Source organism: Lathamus discolor, chromosome 5 (assembly GCF_037157495.1).
Source record: "Lathamus discolor isolate bLatDis1 chromosome 5, bLatDis1.hap1, whole genome shotgun sequence".
Classification (NCBI taxonomy): Eukaryota; Metazoa; Chordata; class Aves; order Psittaciformes; family Psittacidae; genus Lathamus; species Lathamus discolor.
The window spans coordinates 19442611-19460462 of record NC_088888.1 but is presented as its reverse complement, the minus strand read 5'-3'; the positions used below and the strand labels follow the sequence as shown (position 1 = coordinate 19460462).

The window sequence follows — 17852 nt, the reverse complement described above, 5'->3', positions numbered from 1 at the left end:
AGGTGGGAGTTCTGGCTCCTTCACATTCAGCTCTGTAGGCTCTGTAACAGAGAGGCAAGTACAAATTGGGAAGCAAAGTACAGCTATTCCTCATTTTATGAAGAGAGAAAATGACACTGATACTGTTACCAACACACGCCACTTCCCATAGTAAAAAATGTAGGGGATTTTTGAAAGAAAGGTAAACCACACTAATTAGGCATTAGTATTATCACTCCTTCTGTGATAGGCATCTGCACTACTGCCACTCTAGCAAGATTTCAGTCAGCAGAAGAGTATTTAGCCAAAATGAAATTCAGTCTGCATCTCTAATAAATGCCACTGCTGCCCAGCCTTCCATTTTTTTAGTCAGCAAATAGCTCTGCTGTTTCCTGTCATGTAGCAGTCATGTCCTACCCTGAAGACAGATGCATTTCTGCGGTGTTTCGTGCTTTTTCTAATACAAGATAGCAGTGTTTCATAAAAAGCTTTCCTGGGTCAGGACAAAAGCTGCCATGTATACGTAATACTGTGATTAGCATCTTGCAATAAACTGGCTGGCATGCCCAAAGCACTGTCTCCTGGTAGATCAAACCACCGCCTTCTCCTGGAGCTGCTTTAGCTGTTTGGGGTGGGAGCCCCAAGGACAACCTAAAGTTCTCAGTGACTGTAACATTCAGCAAAGCAGCGGCCCTGGTGGTGCCTTGTTTTTCTGAGATAACTGCCTTCCTCCCTGCTAAGCCCTGGACCCCATCAGTACAAGAGCTGGGCAGGAGTGGCCTGGGCAGCACGGGGCCTCAAAGCAGGACCAAGCTGGCTCCCTTTGGGGAAAAAACAACTCATTATTGAATCACAGAATCGTTTAGGTTGGAAGAAAACCTTTAAAATCAAGTCCAGCCATTACCCCACGACTGCCAAGTCTACCGCTAAACCATGTCACTAAAAGCCCCATCTAATGGTTTTTGAACACTTCCAGGGATTGTGGTGATTCCACCACTTCCCTGGGCTGCCTGTTCCAACGCCTGATCACCCTTGTGATGAAGAAATGTTTCATAATACCCAGTCTAAACCTCCCCTGGCACAGCTTGAGGCCATTACCTCTTGTCCTATCACTTGTTAATTAGGAGAAGAGAGCAACCACCTTCTCTCCCAGTCCGGCTTTGCCTTCTGACAAGCCCAGAGGGGATGCCTGGCCATACAGCACACTGGAGACGCCCACCCCGCGGGAGCAAGGGTCTGTGAGAGGTGAAGCAAGACGAGACAGCTCGGAGAGGTCCCACATCAGCTTTCCGGCCTGCCAGTCCTTCTCCAACCATCCCTCAGCTGCCCCTGCTGGAGCAAGCAGAGCCGGCTGGGGACAGCGCCGGCACAAAGCAGCAGGGCACGTCTGACTGCCACGGCCAGCTAACCACGACAAAACATGCTCACACGGCCACAGCCGCCACCGGGCGCACCCGCTGGAGGTGGCCGGGCAGAAGCGCCCTCCCCAACATGGAGCCCGCCCCACAGCGCAACCCCTCACCAAGATGGCGGCAGCCCTGCAGACGTGGCCGTGCTCGGGTGGCGGCGCAAAGCGGTGGCCTGCGCATGCGCGGCCAGACACGGGCCCGGGACCATGGGCAGGAGGCGAGAGGGGCTGAGCCTGGCTCGGGAGGTGAGGGGCGGCGCGGTGCGGCCGGGCTTGGCAGGGGTGAGGTGGGGTTGTTGTTACCGCTGAGGGCAATGTTTCCATGGAGGGGGGAGGGTATTGTTGAGGGCTGGGGTAGTGGGGGCTCAGGGGCACCGCTCCAACCAGCCTGCGCTGTGCTGGTGCCGGGCCCGGCCGCCATTTTGGTGTTCGATGGTAGAGGAGGCTGAGGCGAGGTAGGCTGTGCTGAGCCGAGCCGAGCCCTCTCGTGAGTGGAGAGCTGACTGCCGTGTCCTCTGCCCCAGGCCTCTGGCCGAGCGATGGTGTTTGGTACCCTTGCTCCCAGTGAGCCTGTGAGCCAGTGCAGGGAGAGGCAGTGTGTGCGCCGATGGAGGGTCCTGCGGCCAGCTCCTGCCTCTAGCTAGCAAATATGTGCACAGCCCGGCCTGCGTGTGTAGTGGTGGAGGTCAGCGCCCTGCTGGGCACGGGCAGCTGGTTTGGAGGAACTGGTGATAAACCAGCACATGAGCTGCCTGTAAATCACTGCAGGAGAAGGCGAAGAGACTGTTTTTTAAGAGCGTGACTTTGTTCAAAAGCTGCCTTTTTATTGTTGGGTGTTTAATAATCTCCTGTATGGGAGGAGGGCTGCTGGTAAGCTTTGTTTAAACTTTGTATTTGCAGTCACAAACTGAGACCTATCAGTTAAGGTCTCTGTGAAGCTTATTTCATTCCAGCTGCTGCAGTGAACAGTGCTACCCAGACTGGCTTGGAAGAGGCAATGGAAAGCCCATAGTTCGAGTCTGTGGGTTTTGGATACTTTGGGGACAGCAACTTTGGGTTCAGCAAACCGTTGAACTTCCTGACAAATGGCTGAAAGAGCCCATTTGAATCCACTGGTCCAGTGGATTCTGCAGTGAATCTCACTGGTCACCTCCCTCTGTCCTGAAGTTGGGTATATGTGCAGCAGACCAAGATAGCCAGGGTAGAAAGGACAAGGAAAGGACTTGGAGATTGTCATATATGTTTCATCAGCCAGTAATGTACAGGTGAGTGTCCTTCTATATCATGAGTGGGAGTTCAGTTTATAGTAGTTTTCTGGTCTCTTTCATCTAGTTAGGCTTTTGTTAGAGAAGCAGACATTTCTGAGCACTCTAACCCAAATATAACCGCCAAAGAGGGTCCAGAAAGGGAGTATGCTGACTGTCCAAGCTCCCCTTCAGTGAGCTTAGCAGGGGGAGTCGAAACAATGGATTTTTGGGTGGTTTTTTTTGAGATGCGGCAGACAAGGAAAGTTGAGGTGGTAGAGTCTACTTTATAGAAAAAGAGGTGGCAAAAAGGGTGAGCCTGTCAGGGACCTGCTGGTCACAGAGTGAAAAGGGATTCATTTTAGCTGCTACAGAATATTCTTGCAAAGTGTTTGGAGACTTGTAGCTTTAGATTTTTTTGGGGGGTTTTACTTTTTAAAAGTTGGCATGATAGAACATGTTATTTTTGAAACAAGTATAGAACTGTTCTTTGGAGTGTTATGGGTGAAAACTTAACCTCTCAATGCAAAGATACTACTGAAAGATAAAATCCTTCCCCCTTGCAGTGATGAGAAAGGTACTGAATAGAAGTTAGGGAGGAAGAAAACATAATTCTTTTAAGGCAGAGGATGTGAGGGCTGTTTTTCAGGTGTCAGAATATGTGACAACCAAGGTACTGATTTCGCAATTTAAACGTTTTATTTGGTTCAGGATTACTTTCTGAGCTGTTATGATTGTAAAGAAAACTTTCCAAATGAGTCCTAATATGACATGATGCATGGGTAGCTATGAAAGGCCTAATCTAGACAGAGTCATGCTTGTTTAACTGAAGTCATGATGCTAAATGGATGCAATTTTCTATATGCATACTTATCAGATTAGCTTACACTTACAAATTGCAGGTGTAATTGACATGTCCTGCTTTAAATTGATATAAATGTGTCTCCCTAATGTTGTGATGGTTTAAACTCTTGCCATTTTTCTTTTTATATAGCTCTGTAGCCTTTCAACAGGCAGCTCTATCTATGGTCAGTGCTGAGCTGCACAGAACTTTCATGACAAGACTTGTCAGGAAAGTGAAGCTGGGAGGACTGGTCTGTTATGTAGCAAAATAGTGAAAATGGAATGAGTTCAAGGGAGTGGCAAGGATGATCAAAGGTCTGGAAAACTTCTATGCAAGAAACAACTAAGCATACCAGGTCCTTTTAAGCTTGAAAACATGACTGCAAGGCTAGACTGTCTAGGTCCATATCCTCTGCGTGCTATTTGTCATTTTAAACAAAGAATGGCCATTCACTGACAATACAGACTTAGGGTTACCACGTGAAACAAGACTTAGGGTTATCACGTGAAACAAGCGGCTGACAAGCTCAGAACAAACATGAGAGGATGGTTCCTTCCCCAACCTGTGGCAGTTCCATGGCCAGAGGATGTTGTAGCCCTTAAAAATACAGTTGTGCCTCAGACGACAACTGAAAAAATATCACGGAAGCAAAAAAGCGGTGCTAGAAACTGCAAAGAGAACTCCCTGTGCTTAGGCAGTGCCTGCAGGCAGTAGGATCCAGCCCTTTCTCCTTTACCAACACAGAGGGTTGATCTGTATGATTTATCTTAGACCTTTTCTGGTGTGTAGTGGCTTGCCTGGTAAGTATTTCCAAGCATGCTACGGGCACAGCGTCTGCAAAATGGTTTGCTAGCATGCAAAATGATTCCAAGAGTGTGGTGAAAATGGAAGTGTGGCCATGACATGCAGGTTAGTTTTTGAATTCAAACAAAACTCGACTGCTGGACTGATTTTAATTACCCAGCTGAATTTGTGGATGCAGGAGCCATTAATTCTTCTGTGAAAAGAATGGCTCAAGTGTGCTGGCAGGTGACAAGGCATGAGAAGGCTGCTCAGGGAAGTGTGGGGTTTTTTTTATTTGCCCCCACATCTTTAGTTGGCTTTGATCTGGTTTATGGGGGTCAGAAGATGAAAACCTCATTACCTAATGCTGTTGGATGTCGACATATGTGTGATATGGCTCTTTGCCAGGATCTTAATTAGGGAACTCATAAAAGTGGAGGGTGGATGCCAGTTCTTGAAAAGTGCTTTTAGCCTTTCTGCTGGAAAGAAAGCTTTTATTAATTCATTACAGAATGTATTAAAAGGGATCCAGCTCAACTCTGTAAGCAAAGCTGCTGCTTTTTCTCTTCTCTGTCTCTGCCTTTAATGTGAGCCATTTCAGGCTCCCTGCCCAAGATGAGCCCAATAAATGAGATTTGTAATAAGTGTGTAAGACAGTTTGGATTGGAATCCACTTCAGGTCTGTCCAGTTTAAAAAGGTCTCCAGATTGCAAGCGGGTATTGCCAGAATTCAGCAAAAATGGCTCAAGGCCTTGTCATACCTTGTGAAACAAGGAAAGCATCTGGTCTTAGACCCCTGTGTGCGTCCAAAGTCACTGGGACTTGACTTTTTGGAGTGGCTCTTGAGCAGCAGAAGGGCAGTTCTGCATGCCCCCCACTGTTGTTTGGATGTAAAGCACCCATTTTATTTGCCCCTTTAACTGACACTGCTTGAGGATGTTGCTGAGTCAAGTCCTGTGTCCCTGCTACAGGCCATGTGAAGCTGAGGGGTTGTTATGTGAGCTTTCTGCATGCTGCCCTTCAGCTCTGTTCCAGAGGATCCTCTTCATGGAGAGGAGAGCTAGAAGGAGCAAAGGTTCAGATTTGCAATTTATAAGCCACTGTGCTGAGATTGCCACAAAAAAGTTAAGCCAGTGTGAAGTGCAGTGATAGTACAGCTAAGTGAGCTTGGCACTTTGTTTTCATGCAGGTTTCCAGTAGGCTTAGGTTCATATCCCAACTAACCTTCTGATGTATTAGTTAGTAGGAGGGAAAGCTTTCCATCCACAATGAGCTCAGGTATGCACCCGCTTCTAGGATTGCTCTCCTGGAGAGCTGCTGCAGGGCATTATGCCAAAGCTCTGCAGATTTTCTTGTGCTACAGCTTTTCAGGCTATGGCCCTCCTGGGAGTTTGCTCAGCAGCCCAGGGAGTAATCAGTAACTCCCAGGCATTACTCTGATTCCTGCCTGTGCTTATTTTCTGTTTCCTTTGCCCTACAGTGAAGAGTGTCTTACATGGCTGAGCTGCTGAAAGACTCCTAGTTTGCAGGAACACATCCCAAATCCCAGGTGAGGCAATGGCACTGACATACCAAGTTAGGGCTCTGCCTGTTGCTGGTCAGTGTCTGAGGCTCCTTTTGTAAATGAGCCACCTCCAGAAGGCAGATAGTATTGTCCAAATTTATAAGGAGGGAAACTGAGGCACAGTGAATGGGTAACATCTGAAGCTCCTCAGTCTTGGCCTTCCTTACAAGCCCTACCTAATACCCCAGACTAGCCTGAAGAAAGAAAATAGATTCTAGAGGAAATAAGTACTTGTTCCTTCAGCTATGCTTTATTTATATTATTATTTTCTGTCCCTTGCGCCCACAGCTCAGCAAAGCTGATGGTGCAGTTCTGGGGCATGTGGTTTATTAACAAAATTATTGCTCTCCATCAGGGGACCCAAACTTTGGGTTTATTTAAGAGCTGTAAAACCAGTGGAAAGCTTTAAAGTATTATGTGGAATCTGGAGATTTTTAGTCAGCAGAAAGTAGGTGGAATATCCTCTTGTTATGTCTTATGAAATGACGGGCAGAGAATGTACTAGTGAGAGCAGCTGCAAACTGAGAAGGAGCAGTGGTTCTGGAGGAGAGGGCAGGATGTGCTGTGACACAGATAATTTAGTGGTGGCATTGGCAGCAGCCAAAGCTCTCATGAAATTGTATTATTTAACATGATTTTTAAACATGTTTGCAGAGAAGGCATGGTGCATTGTGGTAAGTTTGCTGGCTAAGGAGCAGCCAGGTAACACATGCTGAATTACCTCCTGCTGTGTATGTGAGGGCTTCCAGCAGATCAGGGAGCAGAGACACAGTCATTTGCACATGGTAGGAACTGTCAAGGGAGATGGTTATTCTTAAATTGGGGTGGACAGACACCCCATCTCCACTCCACTCTGCCATTAAATCAACTTGCTGGTAAGCATGGTCAGAGCTGGCTTTGGTGAAGGCCTAGGTTGGCCCTGAAGCAGACTGGGGCAATGCATCTTGCTCACTGAGCTGTAGTGGATAAGAGATGGTGATGAGCAGCTGGAATTAACATTCTTAACTGGAACATCTGGATGTGGAAGAGAACAACTATCTGCCTTGACCGAATGCATTTTCAGCTAACATGCTTAAAAACTATCCATGTCCCCATCCAAACCAAACCACCATTCAGTGTACTCTGGGATAAGGTGATGTGCCTTGGTGCTTCCTTTGAGCTCAGGGGAAGCTGTGCTGATGGCATTTCCACAGCCCTGGCAGAGTTGCCTAATAACAAAGGACTCTAAAATTTCTGTCTGGTAAGATGCAGAGATGAATTTGAGCCTGGTTACATGTGGCCCCTCCCCAGCAATACTGTCCTCCTTGCAGTGAGACTGTTCAGCTGACTGGACAAACTCTTTTTCACAGTGCTTTGTTTTCTCCCTTTTACATCAAGCCTCTTCTCCCATCCTGCTTATTTATAACACTTGCCTGCCTTTCCTGAGCACAAGGTGTGAGATTGCTAATGAGCTCAAGACAGATCTCATCCCCAAAGCAGCAATAATTAGCGATCACTATCTTTGATTTTTATTTCCTGTATCACTGTGGGAGTGTTTGTGCCCTGGGTCACCTCTGAGGCTGATGTCCAGGCAGCTGGTGTTTCATTCACCTCAGTACTTTACCCAGGACCATGCTACCTCTTAGCTTCTGGTGAGTGATGGTCAGGATGATGGAGCTAGGCTTTTTTCAGTGATATCCAGTGATAGGACAAGGGGCAATGGGTGTAAACTAGAGCATAGGAAGTTCCACGTTAACATCAGGAAGAACTTCTTTACTGTAAGAGTGACAGAGCACTGGAACAGGTTGCCCAGGGGGGTTGTGGAGTCTCCTACACTGGAGATATTCAAGGCCCGCCTGGACAAGTTCCTGTGTGATGTACTGTAGGTTACCCTGCTCTTGCAGGGGGGTTGGACTAGATGATCTTTTTAGGTCCCTTCCAACCCTTGGGATTCTGTGAGAGCCCATGCTGCCAGCCACCAGTTGGCCTTGGCCTTGCTTGGAGAACCAGGCACAGCAGGAGTGTTGTGCTAAGTAGCTAAAAAGAGATGTCATGCCATCTCAGGGCACTGAGGCCCTTTTCTTTCAGGCTGGGATGTTGTGTTCATATTATCTGACCAATTCCACTGTTCCCCTGCTGGAAGCAAGCCTGAAAGACATAAGTTTTCCTAAAGATGTCTACTCTCTGCTTGCCAGGCAGAAGAGAGGAATGATTCCCTGGAGAACTGTTGTCCATGGTAGGATTCCGTCCTGGTCAATCCATTTGCACACAAGTGGATCCATCTTCTCATTATCCACAGTTACTTCCCTCCACAGGAAGACACAGGGGCAGGGTGGCTGTTAGGAAACCTGACAAGGAAACACAAGGAGATGACCAGTGTTTTTCTGCATGGGAACATGTTGCTGCCGAACTTAGTGCAGGTCAGATGTGCTGATGGGGAATGCTTGAGCATGCTGTGCAGACTGCTGTTGATGTTGTACAATTAGTTGGTAGGTGTCAGTGTTTCCTCTTTGTCCCCTCTTCACCCAGACAGACAGCTGAGGTTGTTTTGCAGTCACGTCCTGTGAATTTCTGTATCCATTCACAGCACTAAATAAAAACCTTGCGCCTCAAGCTTTGGCCAAGGCCAGTTCCTCTCATTTTATCCTCTTTTAATTCCATAAAGATGCTTTACATCCTATCTTTCTTTGTGCAGCCAGATGCAAAGAAACTAGAACAGGTTGGAACAGGATTAGGCCTTAGGAAAAGGTGCTGGCCAGCTGCTGGCCACGTAATTGGGAGTGTTAGAGATGGCTTTGCTGGCTGGGATTACAATGTCAACAGTAGCCTGGGGTATAATAAAGGCTGATCTGAGAGGCAGTGGGCTCTGTGTGCTGTGATCCTTACACATGGCTGAGGCAGTTCCTCCCTTGATTTGGGGAGGAAGGAGGTGGAATGGCTGAGCTGCCACCCTTCGCATCTGAGTGGGTATGGATCGATGTTAGCTGGGAGAGGAGATGACGGGGACCATTGTGGTGTTTTACAGATCGATGGGCTGGAGGAGAAGCTGGCACGCTGCAGACAAAGCGTGGAGGAGGTGGATCTTAAACTGCGCAGGGAGAAGCTCAGCCCTGAAGGAAGGTACTGGTGACTGTCTCCTTTCACAGCTGTGGCTGTGCACTTCACCTGCTGTAGTACTGAACAGCTCTTGAAGGGGTGGGAATGTGTGGCTCCCCATGACAAGACCCTCTTGCCTCAACTTGGAGCTTACTTGGGGAACTTGCCAAGGTGAGAAGTTTAGTGAGTTATGGAGAAAGCTTTATCTTACCAACAGTCTGACTCCAACCTGCACCACAACCAGCTAAGCAGCACCCAAAACTTGCCAGTTCATTTGCAGAGCTGGCTCTTGGCCTGCTAGGAAACAGCTCTGAGAGTCTGACAAAGGTTCACTGCATGCTGCTACTCAAGCCTTGCCAAAGCTGCCTAAATTTAGTTGGGGAGATGTGTGGCAACTAATATTGAGGGCCTAACAAGACTGAGGGAAATTGCTGTTATCTGGGCCTGTGTTGCAAATGCATCGGGATGTATGGATACATTGACACACACCGTCTTTTCTTGGGAAAGGGAAGAGGGGCAATTCCCCTGAAATCTGTCACTGACATAGAAAAGGCAACTGTAGGCTTCTAGAGCTGGGACTCAAGCAGGAACTTGACCTGCATTTGTAGCAGACAGAGGCAGAACTATTTCTCTAGACTGTGAAGCAAGAGATCCTAAATCTCCCAGCTGAACCTCAGATCTCTCTGCTTGAGGACATTCTTCCAGTCACCAACATCCTGCTGCTCTGTTCCTAGTAAAAAAAAGGCTGGGAAGCTCAATTGTAGGCCGAGGGAGCTGTCCTGTTGGTCCTGGTGTCTACTTTACAGTACTGTCCTATAGAACCCAGCTAGAAATGATCCCAGCAGTGGTGACATCTCCACACCCCAATACTTACCAGCCTCAGCTTAACTTCTTTGTTCCTCCTTTCCACTCTCTCACCCCACCACCCTTTACTGGGCTTTTATATCCCCATCCATATTTGTGCAGGGTCCTGTCTCTCATTTCTAGCTCCTCATCTCAATAGTTTTTTCTTAGGCCTAAATTCTTATGTTTACAGTGTGCATTCTTTACCTATCTGGTTCTTAGGTGGCCAGCAACCAAACCTAGTTGTGGTAACTTGACAGGATGGAAGACATCTGTACGATTTCTCTCTGAAATACAGGGCCTAGAGCAAAAAATAAGGAATAGGGATTCCTGGGGCCCTTTGTGAATTTTGTACCTTGTATGGAGATGGAATCAGAAATTCTGTTGCCCTAATACAGACCATTAAAAAAACCCTGGAGAAAGGTACCATGATAAAAATTGATTGAGTAGCACACAAAGGAGAGCTCTGCTTTCCCATTTTGAAGTTCAGTTGTCATGGTTTCTTCACGTCTCATTCCCAAAGCCTCTTCCTTTGACTCTCTTCACAAGGCAACTTGTTCAGTAGCAGCTCAGTCATGTTGGTAAACCTTCCTTCTCACTTCTTCCTGGCTGTACTCCATGCTGCCTTTCTCCAGCTGCCTTGAAGAGCCCTTTCCTCTCCTGCTGCTCCAGCACAGCTTGCTTGCTTGCCATCCCTTACTTAACTAGCTGTACATACAGATTTGGGTCTCTTTCCTCTTACATGTTCTTGCTGTGCCCCAGGGGGAACAATAAACTCGGTTACACTTGCCACTTTCTGTCTGCTCTGAAACAGGAGATAATTTGTTAGAGCATGTTTATTTACATGCACAGAGTCTGACTGACTGTGTCCTCACTGCTGTAGTGGAAATGCTGCTGCTTTCAGGCATCTCGTTCTTGTATTTAAACTGTGTATTAATTAATCATCTTGTGCAGTTTAAGACAAGGGTTCTGTTGCCCTGACTTAGTCTTTACTGTTATTATCTCTAGTGTTCTGCTTAGTAACAGGTTGTGTAACTGGTTGTCCTGGGCTTGGATTCAGTTTGTTGCCTTGAGTTGACCAATTTGTATAAATAGGATACTCTGACAAAGGGACACCAGCTTAAATTGGTTAGAACTGGTGTTCCAGATGTGTTGGAAGGGCAGGATCCTGCTGAGAGCATGGAGGGACCCTGCCCCATCCCATATCTATGGCAGAACTTTGACCTCACCTGGGGGAACAGAATAGGGGGCTGTCTGACACACACAGCATCCCTTTCTAGACTGCTTGCATACACTGACACTGTCCTGAAAGGAGAGATAGGAAGCAGTTTGTGGGAAGTAGAAAATAATCTAAAACTGTTGTATCTCTTGCACAGCTGGGGGGGTTCTAAACTGTCACTCCTCCACAGTGAAGGGTGAGGGGCTCATTCTGTGAACAAATATCCCTGGCAGTGGAACAGTCTCTCTTCCATCATATAAGCAAAGAAATAGACTGTGTTTGCCTTGCAGGTAATGAACTTGTCTTCTCATTACAGAAAGTCACTGGAGAGAGAGAGAAACTTACTAATGACCAAAGCTGACAACTATGGTAAGAGCTTCATTAAAAATGGTCCCTCTGGGTTGGATGGGATCAGTGCTGCAGCTTAGCTTCATCTTCCAGCTCCTGCCACCTCTGACTTCTGCCTTTGAATTTAGGTTCAACCAAAGAGAGTTAGACTGAGGGAACTTTAGTCAGCATATTATAATAGGAGTCTGGGTCCTCTTGTTTGAGCTGTGCTATCAGAGAGGAAAAAAACCCAGCATCAGCTAATGGGGTGGGGGGGAAGATGTCCCTTTTACTTACCCCAAGTTAGCAGTCTTTAGACTGGCTTGAGTGGCTTTTAACATCCCCCCTCTATTCCCCTGCTTTTTAACTGAGGGCTGCTAAGCAAGCTGGCAAGTGCTCTCTGGAGTGTAGCTAAGTCTGCCCTCCTTGGGGAAGGTTCTCACTGCATCAGTTTCTGGGGCCATTCAGCACACAAGCGTAGGGATTCACACTGAGGTGCTGCCTCCAATTCCAGGGAGCCAGGGTCTGTCCTTGCTGCAAGTGCTGCTTTAGAGAGAGTTGAAATGAGAGTCCCTCAGAGCTACCACAGGTTTGACAGCATTTCCATTCCACTAGGGATGCTGCTTTGAATGTCTTCAGGCTGCTGATTGCTTGACAATACTTTGCAGCAGTGCAAGCACCAGAGCTCACACAGAGGAAGCAAGCGCAAGTATCCTTTTAGGTCTGAAAAGTTGAGAACTGGGACATGGTCAGCAAATTTGTAATTTTAACTCATGTTAAATGACTGTTTCCAGAAGATCCATCCCTGGCAGTGTTCAAGGCCAAGCTGGACAGAGCCTTGGGTGACATGGTTTAGTGTGTGATGCCCCTGCCCATGGCAGGGGGGTTGGAACTACATGATCTTACTGTCCTTTCCAACCCTAACTATTCTATGATTCTATGACTAAGTTATTTTAAACAGATTCAAAGCTGTTCCCTAAGGACCTACCACTAGAAATGGCATAAGACCCTGCACATCCCTGCCACCCTTTTACTAGCAGTCAGCCATCACCACTAGCACATGAACAGAGCAATGCGGCAGGCTGCTCAGGCAGCAGCAACAGCCTCACCTAATGGTTATGGCTACTCCTCTTGGAACATAACAGACAGTGCATGTGCACACTGTTTAGATCACTGCTAGGGCCTCTGATTAAATCTGTTTATTCCACCTGACACACATTAGGCCACAAACAGCAACTGCTAACAGCAGCATTGCTCCTTCTGTTTAAGCTGCCTGGGGTTATGTGACTGCTTGCCCTTACCACCCCCTCTGTGACTTTACAGATTCAAGCAGTTTGCTGTGTGGTTGCATGAGAAGGCTTGTCCTGTGGGAAGAACAGGGGCAGAAAGGACAGCTAAAAGCCTCTTTTGATGCTAGCACCAGTGTGGAAACCTGCAGCACCAGGGTATTCCCACTAGAGGCTGCTAGTGGAAAGTATAGAGACAGTAACCCATGTAGCTCCTGCAGCAGCAAAAGCAGTCTGGAGTCTGCATCCAACCTTGCCTCGCACAATAGTTACAGCTGTTTGGCCATGCCGTGTGTAATGCTATAGACCTCACTTCTTGCCTGTACCACCAAGCAAAGTCTTGTGGAACAGAGCTAGCAAGAATCAGACTCTGATCTTTGGGAAAGCGAATGGAACAGAAGTGGAGATCAGTAGAACTCATACTTTTGGTAGCCACTTCCTTCATCTTTGCATCTGTGTTTCTCCTTTTGTAAACCAGGGCCAGAGGAAGCTGCAGTCCCCAACAGAGTTAAGGGTCCAGGTTCAGCCCTATTCAACACTTGTGGGACAAGAGGAAACCCAGATTCTGCAACATTCAGCAGTGGCTAGTGTATTTACCAGACTGCTACATCTAAAAGATAGTAGAAATAGCTATTTGTCTTCCACATTCTTTTAATAGATCAAGCAATTATTCTATTCTATTCTGTCCTAAGTAGGCTCCTAGAACAAGATCATTTGCAAACAGGATCTGGTCGGGTAGTTAAGTATTCCCAAGTACAGCTACTGAGGTTGACAGGGTAAGAGCAAATGAAAGGGTTCCTGCTAGTTCACTTCCTGTTCAGCACATCTTTTAATTGGCAGCTTTGCATACTGATCCCAGAAGAGTTGCCCATAGCCAAGGTAGCATTGTGCTGTTAAGACATTTTTGAAAGGAGATGCATATGCAACACAAAGAACACTCACAGGCAAGGCTTTTGTTTGTTTCCCAGAGAAAGAACTGAGTGCGCTTCATAAGGAGAACCGCAAGAATGCTGCCCTTGCTGTGGCTGTGGGACTGCTGATTGCTCTTATTTATGCCTGCTGGACAGTGTGATTGCAATCAAGAGTTCTCCCTGCTGACCAAATGACTCTCATGCAAGCTCTTCTTCCTGTCACCACTGTGCCTCTGCCAAGGGTAAGGATCAGCATTTCAGAATCCTGTTATTGCTCATCCTCTCCAAGCCTCATTGCAGGGAATCTTTTTGTCTGAGAATTGTGGGGGACAGGACACAAACGAGACATCAAGCACACTTGTGGCTGGAAACTTGGTCAAGCAGAGCTGAAGGTGGTGCTATCTTACTCCAAACACAGTGTAGACCATCCAGCCTGATGCAGGAAGGCAATACATTCTCTATTTTGAAGAGGACCTCTGTGGCTTCAGACAAGTGCTGTCTGCCCAGCCCTGTCAGAATACATGCCACCTTTGATCCTGTGACTCACCCATAAGCTGAAGGGACACTATAAACTCTCAAAGGGTAATTTTGGTATTGTGACCAAAAGATTCCAGGTGTTCCCAGAGGTGATCTAAGTAAGTATGGTACCTCCTCCACACTGACTTGAAAGACCAGAGGAATCCTATCTCCACAAAATCAGATGGGAGGTAGGTATCTCTCTGTAAGCAGGCAACATCCAGCTTGAGATGTGGGTACTTGGGCTTTGAGAAGAAATACCTACCTCTCCAGTGCATCAAGGCTTGGTAGCCATTCTGTGCCTTTCAGAATCAACACTTGAAGAAGAAATGGAACTATCAAGTCCCAGGGATGGAAGTGCCTCTGCAAGGGCTTTAAATAAAATAGTTTAACCTTGTAACTTCCTGGTTTCCTTTTTTTTTCCTGTTTTGTAATATCTCTTAGCCATTGTTTTATTCTCATCCTACATCCTCCCTGCTAACACACGCTGCACCATAGTAAGCTTAGAAGGGATTAGGCATTTTACATACCTGGTCAGCAAGATCTCAGCAGTGTGTTATTGGTCTGTTGTGGCATGGAATCTACTCAAGTGTTTGCATTGAGTGGAAGAGCAGCCTCATATGCTGCATAGGAGTGCTGGGAACTGACACCTGCAGTCCACTCTCTGGTGAAGCAAGATACATTAGGTAGCCCTCAGTGTGCTCTGACATGTCAGGAAAGCCATTAAAAGGAGACTAGCCTTAAAATTCAACGGTGCAAGGCATTTCTGTCTCCACACTAACATGCTGCCAGGCAGAATTCTGTGGGAAGCAAAGTGGACATGCACTGTTGTGAACTAAAAAGGCTGTATTGGTAACAGAGACAACGAAAGCAAGAGTCAACACAAAATTATACACAGCCTAATGACAATACATTGTGCAATTAATGTACATCAACATTCTCTTCAGCAAGACCTTCCTCACCTCCCCCTCCCAACATAATCCCTTGCTATCTACCCTGCAGCAGGAAAGCAAGTAGCATAGTGGCTCATGCTTGCCTTCTTGAAGGGGAATTCAGAATCATGGTTCAGTGCTTCAAAAATAAAACTAAAAAGCAAATTCAAATGAGGGGCTGGAGGCAACTCCGTACACAGGAAGTATTTGTTCCTAAGAGCTGGCCTGCAGGCTAATGGCGGTTTATGTACCCTCAGAGGACTACACCCACCCTTGGTGTGCTTCCTAGCCACCCTCCTGTCTGCCAGCCCACAGGACACCAAAGCCCTGAGTGGAGGACAGACCACCTGGGAAAGGAGCCTGGCAAAAGGAGCAGCATGCTTTTCTGGTATTGGAACAGCCTCAAGGCAGTTGGAAGTGTCCAAACTCAAATTATTGGTTGGTTTAAAAAGCTAACTGCACACAGGCCTAGAAACCACAGCTGGAGGTTCCTTACTGCCCACTGGGACAGATTCTTCAGCATCCCTCATGGAATTGCCTTGCCTTAGCCAAAAAAGACCTGCCTGACAGACTTCTTGTTCTTTGGGGGTAAGGCCCACCGTTTCTTTCATACATGTTTTACCAACACTCGGGAGCTGCATTTAACAGCGTGAAGTCCCTCAGCTGCTTTTGTAGACCTGTGTCTGGGCACTAGTAATCACCAGTATGAAAAGAAGAGCTCTGAGCCATTTCACTTTCGCCAGACCTTAAGAAACAGAACAGCTCTGCTACAGTGTTCAGGGCTACCTACTTGTAAGCTTACCTCCCAAGCTTTGCCTCCTCCAGCTTCCATTGACTTACAGGTTGTGCCAGCTTCTGTGCTGCTCCTTCAGCCAGGGGCACAGTTCTGCAGTGATCAAACCTGCAGATCATTTTCTCTGGTGTTGCAGCTGTTAATTTCATTTATACCAAATGGTAGAGAATACATGGTTGTATGAAGACAGTTTGCTTGGGAAGACATGGAAGTGCTCCAAGCTCAGATAGCACAGCCTACTTGTAGGATAACAACAAAGGAAGTAGGAACTATGTGCTGAGAATGAGCACAAAACCTCTAACACATGATGCTGAGCATTAGAGGGTGGGGTTGAACAACATACCATCCTTGTGCTGGCTTCTGTGGGTGGGGTGCAGGGCACCTATGGACCTACAAGTGAAAACTTCCATGTCTTGCTACATAAAGCTTGTTCAAATCATACATACGGGTATGGAGAGAAAGAAACAAGAATCTAAACAAGTGCTATAGATTCTAGAACTATAGCTTTCTTTAAGGCACAGTTGAACCCCTAAATCAGTTTCCTCCCTACTGTCAATCTGTGTTTAAAAACAAGCCAAGAACAAAAAAAAAAAAACAACCAAAGGGGGTAGGGAGGGCAGTTTTGCTGCTTGGCCAAAAGCAGTCAACTGTGTTATCTCCTGATTTATGTGGAAGACTTGGCAACAGTGCCATGGAAGCCAGAAGTGAAGGTAAAACATGCAGCAGAAGACAACTTTGAACCCAGCTCCAAAGTGCACATGGAGCACTGTTGACACACAAATACCATGCTGACAGTTTCACAGCTCTGTGCCTTCACCCCAGATGCCATTCCAGGGCTGAATGAGACATGAAGAGTTTCAAAGCCCACTTTGACATTTAAAAAGGAAAGTCAGGTAACCCTTCAGTGGGCGCAGTCAGGGGACAGGATTTCTTCTGATTGACCAACATGGTTGAAGTCAAGATCTCTTTTCATGGAAGCCCTGGGGTTTTTTTTAACTAAGTCAGACATTGCCATCACTCCCTCTAAAGACCTCCAGCATCGCAACCTTCCTTTGTCTTCCTCCTGCATCCACTTTCTTCCCTGAAGATGTGGGTAATAGTGTAGAGTGCCAAGAACTAAAGCACCTTGGTCTTGGAAGTATGAGGCATAGACATGTTCACAAATTAACCTCAGGCTGCTGGCTCAGGATCAGTCACTGACCTGGAGGGCGGAAATCCTCGTCACAGCAGCTTCTAGAGGTCTGAGAAAGCCTTGGCACAGAGCACATCAAATCTGTGCCAGGAACTCTACTCATCACCTGCACTGGCCTTTGTCCAACAGGATACCATCACATAGGAATTGCCAGTGGGCAGCCAAGTGCCTTGATAAGCAGAAAAGTTGACACCAGCAAGAATACATACTTGCATCCCAGACCCAGCATTCACCAATGTGTTAACATGCTCCACTGGGTAGTGTAGGCCTTTGATGGGCCAAGGAGACAGGTATTTGCCAGGAATGATGCAGGGCCCCTTCAGCGTGCTGTTGCCCAGTTCTGCCACCAAGACATCTCTGTTCCTTCCCACACTGCCAGGGAAGCATGAGGCTGGAGAATTCCGGCACACGCAGGGTGCTCCACAAACCTCACTGAATGTTTGAACAGGAGCAAACAAAACTGACAGCCCCTTGGCCTCATGCATGCAGTAGGTCAGGACAAAAGGGTGTTTGGCCGTGGTTCCAGGAGTCACCATGGGTACTCCAGCAGCAGGCGCTACCTGGGCCATACTCATATACACTGCCAGGGTAGAGCCTTGTTCTGTGCCTTCTGCATACAACCTGCTGGTTTGATCACCTCCAGGAAATCAGCTCTGGAGAAGACCAGGATAGAAGTGGTGGAACATCCCCCAGTCTCATCAGTCCCTGAAGAATCAAAGCTGGGCTCAGCTCCCCCTGCACCCCTCAAGGGAGCAGAGTTAGGGGAAGTGTGCTTGGATGAAAGACAGGACATCCTCCTTGGATAGCTTCTCTGGATCTTGCCTTTTCTGAGAGTCGTGCACTTTGACACCTTCCCCCCACTCCCAAAAGAGGCGGCTGTAATGGCAGACGCTGTGGGCAGAGAGGAAAGCAACATTAGTTTGGCATGGGAGAGGA

General features: G+C 47.2%; 2 protein-coding genes across 6 annotated transcripts in view; one reads left to right on the top strand and one right to left on the bottom strand.

The window, feature by feature from the left end:
• The first annotated feature begins 1129 nt into the window (after positions 1 to 1129).
• On the top strand, positions 1130 to 14399 carry CCDC167 (coiled-coil domain containing 167). Of its 2 annotated transcripts, XR_010612901.1 has the most exons (5): positions 1130 to 1633; positions 8827 to 8921; positions 11276 to 11328; positions 13541 to 13725; positions 14309 to 14399. XR_010612901.1 is itself a non-coding variant. In XM_065680012.1 (4 exons), exons 1-4 carry the CDS (start codon positions 1400 to 1402, stop codon positions 13642 to 13644), a joined length of 486 nt encoding a protein of 161 aa, XP_065536084.1. In that variant the 5' UTR covers positions 1130 to 1399; the 3' UTR covers positions 13645 to 14399. The 2 variants fall into 2 exon arrangements, 1 of the variants encoding a protein (XP_065536084.1); XM_065680012.1 differs by having other exon boundaries at positions 13541 to 14399.
• Positions 14400 to 14827: 428 nt separating this feature from the next.
• CMTR1 (cap methyltransferase 1) overlaps positions 14828 to 17852 on the bottom strand; it is a 28143-nt gene continuing 25118 nt past the window's right edge. For all 4 annotated transcript variants that reach the window (XM_065680007.1, XM_065680008.1, XM_065680009.1 and 1 more), the window contains exon 24: positions 14828 to 17807. In XM_065680007.1, coding sequence (XP_065536079.1) covers positions 17675 to 17807 — 133 coding nt within the window. In that variant the 3' untranslated portion in view covers positions 14828 to 17674. The remainder of the gene's footprint in view (positions 17808 to 17852) is intronic.